The sequence below is a fragment of the Chaetodon trifascialis genome, chromosome 22, assembly GCF_039877785.1.
Source record: "Chaetodon trifascialis isolate fChaTrf1 chromosome 22, fChaTrf1.hap1, whole genome shotgun sequence".
Classification (NCBI taxonomy): Eukaryota; Metazoa; Chordata; class Actinopteri; order Chaetodontiformes; family Chaetodontidae; genus Chaetodon; species Chaetodon trifascialis.
In genome coordinates this window covers 13,904,566-13,913,324 of record NC_092077.1, presented here as the reverse complement: position 1 = coordinate 13,913,324, position 8,759 = coordinate 13,904,566, and the positions used below count along the sequence as shown (strand labels likewise).

At 46.3% G+C, this 8,759-nt stretch overlaps 1 protein-coding gene across 1 annotated transcript; it reads right to left on the bottom strand.

Annotated features, from left to right (window-relative positions):
- Positions 1-1,052: 1,052 nt before the first annotated feature.
- On the bottom strand, positions 1,053-8,432 carry cracr2ab (calcium release activated channel regulator 2Ab). The gene is made up of 17 exons (XM_070992237.1): positions 8,280-8,432; positions 7,185-7,296; positions 6,705-6,894; positions 6,406-6,552; positions 5,316-5,406; positions 4,924-5,019; positions 4,612-4,799; positions 4,433-4,504; positions 4,180-4,228; positions 4,003-4,085; positions 3,053-3,719; positions 2,774-2,912; positions 2,254-2,335; positions 1,839-1,953; positions 1,551-1,652; positions 1,388-1,464; positions 1,053-1,235 (listed from the first exon to the last, which is right to left on the bottom strand). The coding sequence occupies exons 1-17, from the start codon at positions 8,430-8,432 to the stop codon at positions 1,148-1,150; spliced, it is 2,451 nt and encodes an 816-aa protein (XP_070848338.1). The 3' UTR covers positions 1,053-1,147.
- Positions 8,433-8,759: the final 327 nt, after the last annotated feature.

Sequence of the window (8,759 nt, the reverse complement as noted above, 5' to 3'; positions counted from 1 at the left end):
TCACATCATTTTCACACTCATCGAACCATTCAGTGAGCCCTGTTGTCTTAAGGATGGAGGTACTGCCCAAACCATGAACGCCCTCAGAGCAGAACAGAGCCACTTGATGCCGTCAGTGCAGGGGTGAAGCACTCAGGCCTGTACTGTTCTCTCTGTGTGTCACACCTGCACTCACCCACTTGTAGAGAATATGTTGATGGTGACTCATCTGAATGCTTTCTCCACATCTCTGTAGACCAGTGCTGATGGTTTTTGTACCACTGAACTCTTTGTAGTGAGGGGTTTATGCCCTGCAGCCCACCTCCAGGACCCCTCTCTGTGTGGTTTTCGATGCCCTGCTCTCGCTGACAGTCTGATCACGTCCTGCCCTTCTGTTATTCCTTATCGCACTCAGGCACGAGCATCGCGGTCATCAAACGTCCGCTGCCGACCACAGTCTCCGACCCCATTCGCTGATGTCCTTCCCACAGATGTAAATGCAGATGCCACTTCAGTCACTGTTCCTGAAGCAGCAGCCGGTCGAGCAGTCAGAACTGAAGCTCCTGCCATCGATGCCCGAACAGTGAACCCTCTTTCAAAGCCACTTAGATCTTCTCCTCTTGCCAGCTTGATACTAAATCAAAATCAACCATGCCTGCTCAGCATTTCTATGCCATCACGGCACATGATTGGACTTTAAATGCTTCTCCACTCATTTATTCAGGCCTTTCCTTTCATTTGTCACCCGCCTGTGCATTAACGTATATGACCCCAGAAAAATACAGATAAATTAAGCTAACATTCAGTTAGGAAACAGCTACAGTATATTTATGATTAATTTGGGGGATGGTTGCCAAAAATAATTATAATACAGTTTCTATTTTAGTTCTTACAGGCAGAGCTACTGTGATTTATTTACAGGAAATGATGCAGCACATCATTTTTTTTAACTTAATCTCTTCCTCTGAGCCTCATCATTTAAGCTTGACTGTAGGTTTCACCTTCACACAGGCAACATGCTCCTTCATGTCGACGTCGTGTCGTGAGTTTTTGGGCCAAAATGAAGACGTTTCATTCTACGATAAAGGTCCAAGAATGATTTCCAGTGTTGTCTTAAAACACCGGAAGTCCAAAGTCCAAGGAGAACTCAGTAAATTGAGTATATGCTTCACTTGCAGCAGGCTTTCTTCTTTATGGGCTGAGCACTGAGGATGACTGTTGTGTCTCTCACCGTGTCTTCCTGCTCCATTAACACCCTGAGTAAAGACAGACAGACAATCAGATCAATTTCAAGCTCGGGTAAGTACAAAAGTCCATCTGCTCCTCGATCAATTCATCACGCATCTGCTGCCTGATGTGCAGCCATTATTATTTTGCACACTTATTTTACTCACAGCTTCCATCTTACCTGGCCAGGTGTGTCAGGGACTCGGCCACATTCTTGGCAGTGTAGGCACTGACCTCAAAGAACATCACCTTGTTTTCCTAAACAGGAGCAGTCATTTATAAGAACAGACCTGGAGCTGCCTCGCTGCACATTAAATGAAACACAAGCTGTGGATTAAACTCACATAAGCCAGTTGTTCGGCTTCCTTGAAAGACACTTCTCTGTCTCCATCCATGTCCATTTTGTTGCCCAAAAGGAGGATGGGGATCCCTTCTCCTGCTGCGTCCTGAAAAACAGAAGCCCCGTGACTTCATACAGCCGTTTTTCACAGAAGACATTTTGACGTGGCTCTCTGTCATGTCTTACTGGGACATTTGAATAGAACTGAGTACTAAAGTCAAAATGTCTGCTGTGAAAATGCACATGCAGAAAACAAGACTTGCAGAGGACATCCTGGGGTCAAAGGTCAGACCTGCACATTGGTGAGCCAGGGTTGCACAGCCTTGAAGCTCTCCTTCACGGTAACGTCGTACATCACCACCACACCGTCCGCCTTGCGAAAGAACTGCTTGGTTATGCTGCGGTACCTGACAATGACGGAGTCTGACAGTCACTGCACTGACCCACTGTACACAACTACTAGTATTATATATTTAAATGTGCCTAAATACTACCACGGCAATATCGTATTAAAAAGATATTTTTAGAAAATGTAACAAAAGTCATTAGTAAATCTTGTATTATAGTAACTGTACATTATTATGTGTTGCTTTCTAGTGCACTTCAGAAAATATTGGTTATTAGTATACTATTAGTAAACATGCAAATGCAAATTATATTTTAGGTTATATATTATGTTATAAATATTATTAGGGCTTCAAACTCACCTCTCTTGACCTGCTGTGTCCCAAAGCTGCATGGCTACCTGCATATTGTCCAGGGTTAGTGTCTTCACACTGTAGTCAATACCTGATCGAGATCATAATATAACCAGGATATATGAGTCATTTCCTAGTCAAAAAATGTGCCAACACTTGTATATTCATCGTTTTTTGACAGAGCAGCAAAGCCAAAAATGGCCACAAGGGGGTTCAGCGAGGTGTGATCAGACTGCCTCACTTTAGAGAAGTGGGGGAACAAAGTGGAGATAACAAGGCTGGAGTGAGGGCAGGGAAAGATGAAAGCAATGAGGAAAATTCATCAGAAGTGACATAATCTGCAGTACAATGTGTGCCAGGGCTCTTAGACAGGCAGTGTGACTTCACAAGCCCTTTCATGTGATGCTAAGTCGCCCTCCGATCCCCTGCGTTAGCATCCACACACACGCGTGCCATTGGGCTTCGTTCAAAGCAGCCTCCATCGCTTTTGTACACGCATACAATATTATTGCAGTGTTTCTCTTCTCACCCACAGTAGCAGTTGTGGAAGGGTGGAAACGGCCCTCACAGAAGGAGCGGAGCAGGGACGTCTTTCCTACACTCGAGTTCCCAACCAGAACAACTTTGAACAGCCGGTCAGGGGCGAGCAGTGCTGCTTCTTTTGCCTTCTAGAGAAGATAAAGCAAGGATTAAAGTTAATTAATGGTAACCTGGTTTGTTTCCTATTGTTTCCTCTGCAGTTACTTCTCTGCTGATTCTAACATGTTTTTAAGATGAAAACATTGGAGCTCCAAAGCTGTGGACGCACTTGCTGGGTCTCCTTCCCCACAGGCTGTCCTCTTGGAGACGTGGGTGTCATTTTTGGGCGTGTAGAGCGGGATTTCCTCACCAGAGGAGCTTCTTCCGACACAGGGACGAGAGGGTGACTGGAGGGTGGGGTGGCAGCCATGACGACACTTGTTTCAAGGTCACCCTGAGCTTCCTCTTCCACCTCCTCCTCCTCCTCATCCTCCTCCTCGCTGAGCTGGTGCAGCAAAGGTTGAGGCCCTCCTTGGAGCAGGTGGGGCAGGTGGTCCTCCTCGATGGAAATGACCCGACGGAGGGGCCACCCATCTGGAGGGGCGTCCAAGACTTCCTCTTCTACCCCTGTCTTCTTCTCAGTTTCCGCTTTCTTCGCTCTCACTCTGTCTTTCCCAGTCACCTTCTTAGCGGCGGCCATCTTGCTGGGTGATTTTTTAGCCTTTGCCCTCATATCGTGCACTTTGGGCGGAGCGGGGCTGCCGTAACCGTTGGCTAAACCAGAGTTTTTCTTTGCCGCAGGGCGCTGCTGACACACGGGGGTGCTGACGGTGGTGGCCGAGGAGGGCGTGGTGTCATCCTCGCTGCAGGAGGAGGAAGCAACAAACACGATTTGAAGGTGCTCTATAGGCAAGGCCTCCAGAGACTGGTAGGACCCGTCCACCAACAGTGGGGCTCTTTAAAAAACAGAGGAGAAGCAGAGGATATACTGGATCAATTCACTTGGCTGAGGAGAAAATCTGGAGGCCAAAGCACTCAAAGGTTTCTGGTTTAATCTAAAAACTAAAATGTTATTTTAGTTGATTGTTGTCAGTGCACAGAATCAGATATCCTCTGTTTTTCCTCCTTTGATACATGATTTTCACATCACACTGAGGCTGAAATTCTTCTTTGTCACACGGGAAACACCCTGACAGAGATGATTTGTGTCAACGAGCGCCAGGAAGATAAATGAATCACCTTTTCGCCGGCTGGCTGGTGTCATCAAATATGTTGGCGAGGCCCGCTCTCTGCTTCTGCTTCTTTCTGAGCGAGGTCCGAGGCTGATTTAAACAAAGGGGACGTATGTTACAGAGGAATTTTACCAAAGCCAGGACAGATGCTGGTGCCATGCAATAAGATCAAACGCATACTCACTACACCGCAGCATATGTCTCGCTCGTCTTTTAAATGCTTGTTCATCTCTCTGGGAAGATCGAAAAAGGCAAATTAATGAGAAAGATGGAATCTGCTGTGGAAAAGAATGCACTGAAGCATAAAAAGCAGTCTTCGAGTTACTGCGCGACCAGATTTGTGAGGTTTGCCAATTAGGCCTGAACAAGAAGCCAAAAAGATTAAAACCAAGCACCGGCCAGACTTGATATGCTCTCATGGGATGTTCTTTTCGTACCTGAGGAGATCGAGCTGCTTCATGAGACTTTGCTTCTCCCTCTGCAGTCCCTCGGTTACTCTGTACATTTCCCTGAAACAACGCAGAATGACAAACACAGCGTGAGTTCACAGCATATCTGTGACATAGGAAATGCTCTTAAATCCACTTAAATATGCACAACAGGCACGTATGCCCACATCTCTTTCTCCTGCTGCAGCCGGGCGGCCTGCTCCTGCAGCATGGCCAGCTGCTCCTGGGCCAGCGTCAGCTCCTGGCTGGTGCTCTCCAGCGCTCTCGACAGCTCGTCGTTGGTCGTCTTCAGCTTGACGTTCTCCACGTGGCTCTCCTGCTTCTCGCTGCTCAGCTCGTGGCACTGGAGCTCTAACTGGAGGGAGAGGGAAACGCTGGAAACTGATCCGTATGGCTGCATCAAGCTGTTTCTTGGTTAAATATAGTGGCAGTAATTTAAAAGCGATGTTTAGTATGCTGTTGTGATCAGATGTGCTCACCCTTCTCTGCTTCTGGAAAAGATGTTCCAGCTCCTTCTCCTTTGCAGACAGTTGGTGCTCCAGGTCGTGGCTGCGCAGCTGCAGACGCTCGGAGTCCTGCACGGCCAGAAGAAGAAGTTTGTTTAATTAACAGAGTCCAACTAGCGACATCTGCTCCTTCACCCTCACTAAAAAATCCAGACTTGAGGAATATACAAATATTGTTTATCTGAAAGGTTTTACAGCCTTCTAGCGTCAAACTGTGCACATGCATCATTCTGCGCAGTGAAGCTCAAACATCAGAGTGAGGAAGCAATGAGGGAAACATCTCTGAGTGGAAGCAAAGAAGAGGAAACGATTTCTCTGAGTGACTGACTGCTAACATGGGTGCGAACGTGTTTGAGCTGTCGCACCTTCAGCAGCAGCCTGTCTTTCTCGTTTTTGATCTGCGCCTCCATCTCTTCATACAAGTGACGGATCTCGCTGTCGTGTGTTGCAGCTTTCCTGCAAAGAGGGTCAGTATTACAATAGAGGTATTACAATAATTAATAATAAATCAGTGATATACAATCTAGGAACAGAACAGCCTAGTTTTCTAGGTTGAGCTGAAGGTTGTATTTTTCACTCTGTGTCTGTAATTACATATAAAAACTTGAACACACACATGCACACACACACGCAGCAGCTGAGCTTCATTTTCAGAAGAATGCTGAGTGGTATTTACATTCCCTCTGACAATTGTTAAGACCCAAACAGCCAATTAGTAAAGTCTAGAGGAATAACAAGCTGTGGCACACACAGTACCATGCAGTACCATGGGAAAACGGCCATATGCACTAAATCGCACTGATTTAAGCTGCAGTTTATCTTCAAACGTGTCGCTCTTATATCTATAGTATTATATACAGTATATATTGACCAACACACTATACACTTCTTACTGCTTTCATGTCTCCATCAGGCATAATATGAATGGATTTCCACTCCAGCAGAGGGTGGTCAGACTTCAGAGTGTGCCTCCAGATTAGTGGTCATTTGACATGGATAAAGGGGTTGATCTATAGAGAATTACAGGTAAATCCATGCAAACGCTCTCAGGCTGTGGGCCCAGCATGGGGCAGTAATGTAAACACACACACAAACAGACTGTTACGTCACTGATTCTTTAGGTGGCTAAAGAGAGGGAAGAAGGTTTGCTTTATGCGGTGCATGAAGTACAGCTCTTAAACGCTTTAAGTGTGGGAACCAATTGAGAAATGCGGCCTTTTTAACCCAGGATCCACACTCGCTGTTGCAGCAGGAAATAAACACCACATCTCTTTAATCCTTGGATTTCTCCTTCCTGCATACCATATGTTAGCTTTCCTATTCATTCCCTCCCTTCATCTTTTGCTTTGTGTTTTCTTTTCACATCCTCCCGGGAAAGAAAATCTTTTAAAAGTATAAAACACCATAGATGGTGGTGATGATGATGATCTTTCAGCCATGAGTGCATGTGTGTACCTCTGGAGGGCGCTCTCCATCTCCTTCTTCTCCTGATGGGCCTCTTTGATCTGGTGGGTGACCCTGGCCAGGAACTCCTCAAAATTGGACAGGAGGTGCGGCTCATCGCGCCTGAGCTGGGCCCACAGACTGCGCACCTCCCCTGGACTGGAGAGGGGGAAAAGGAGAGGACACGAGGGGGGAGATTAGTCATATTAAATCGTATCAAGTATGGCTTATGGCACTCAAGCAGCATGTTTTCCTATGCAAAACATGCCAAAAAATACATATATGTAAGGGTTTGCAGTGATTACACTCACTCCTCGAACACATTACTGGCCCCCAGGCTCTCCATCAGCATACAGAAGTGTCCCTCCTCCTCGTCTTCAACTCCTGCCAGCTTGGCCTCCCATTGGCTCTGATAAAGGGCTTCTTTAGCCCTAAAGACGGGGCCTGGGGCCTGATTTTGGTCATCAGCCACAGAGATTCTCCGGCCATGAAGAAACTGACCTGAGATACACCCACACGGGATGGCAGCATGGATGTTACATCTTAGCATCTATTATTACTCTGTCATTTTCACTTGTAGCCAATGTGGCCTCTTCCGCTAAAAGGAGTCAAGCTTTGAGCATTTATAGGCTTCAAATACAAAACAAACAGCATAACATGCACATTGTTTTCCATTATCTGGATTAAAGGCCACTATTCTTTTGTCAAGGTTCTACTTGACACCATCATTTGCTCCATGTTTGATTGTCGGCTCTCTGTATGTTCGCTGTATGAGGGCAGCAGGAACGTACTGAATCCAGAGGAGAATGCCTCCAGTGTGAGGTAACCAGTGCGCTTCGTATCCAGAGAGTCAAACACATCCTCCAGCTCCTCCGCAGACAGAGGCAGCTCTCTGTGGAGCCTCTGCCAGGAAAAAATAAACACACGGGACATTTTAATGCTGTTGTACTGAGCTGGACTGAACAGGAATTATCAGCAGTGCAATATGACTATGGATGAGGTTAGGAGCTGGCTTATAAACCATTTAAAGACACTATAATGAGTATATGAGTAAATATCACATAAAACTGTGGAGCCTTAAATCTGCTCTGTATTGCTACAACTCCAGCACGCCCACCGCAGAGTAAACACTGGCACAAAGTGGCTGTTTTCTGTGTCACTGTGCAGAACGTTACTTTGAACCCCTCAACACAAACGAAAGCAACAAAAGGCATGATGCTCTCAAGGGCCCTGTCCTAATTAACCGACGCCACAGCTCGGACATTGTTGGCGCTTTGAAGAGGCTTGTGCGTGTTGTTCCTGCCCGCGTTCTTCATTGAAGCCAGTGAAATGATGTGTGAGCTGAACCTATGCTCATAAACATTTCCATCAATGGTGCTACTCCGCCACTTCACCGGCTGCTGCGAGCGCGTTGAGTGGGTGAAGCGCTTCTTTAACAATGGTGACATAATATATATAAAAAAAAAAGCAAATGATTTCTGCTTGCCTTTCACTGTCATTACAGCATCGCATGAGGCTGAATTATGCCAGAGGTAAAAGCGTGTCCCCTTCACCTATTCTTCTTCTTAGTGGAGGCTTAATGCATTCGAGTGCGTGCATTTTAGGAGAATGTGAGGGCTTTTTTTCAAGAAAAATCAAATTAATAATAAAATAAAAGCATTTTCAAGCTCATTTTCCACAATTTCTGACATCCAGCAAACGATTAATTGATTGATCGATAACTTATCCAGCAGATTCATCTGTATGAGTCGTAGCTCTAAAATCATGCCGTCATTATCTCTCCTGATCCCCAGCAGTGTGCAGACTTTACAAATGTGCTTTTAACCTTAGTCTCTTAGTCATCTGATACACACACTTTAACAACACACACAGCCTCCTTCTCTAACCCTCATATCTTTGCGGGTAATGAAGCCTTTGCCCTCCACATCGCAGGTCCGGAAGAACTCCTTGGTCTTGTCCAGCAGGGCGATTCGACCCCAGTCTGAGCCCCTCCTCCCTGGGCTCAGTCCAAAGCCGTTCACCCTGCCCTCCTCCTCCATATCTGGGACTCTTTTCAGGGACACTCGAGCAGCATGTATTTCAGCAGCAGTCAGGCGTGGAACCAGACATCAGGCCCCCCCTCACTGGCCCTGGATCCACTGCTCTGGGGCTCTCGCGGTTGCCATGACGACAGAGGCAGGAAGCAGCATCAGATGATGAGATGGCTGATTACTTTGTGGCTCACAAACTCAACACTGGTTGCAGGCTCCTGTGAGACAGAGAAATTGTACAAATAGTGAAGTGTTGTGAAAGGTGACATCTATGAGAAAAGCGGTGGGACAAAGTTACACAAGCAATCACATTAATGCAACACTTGTGATTCTCCA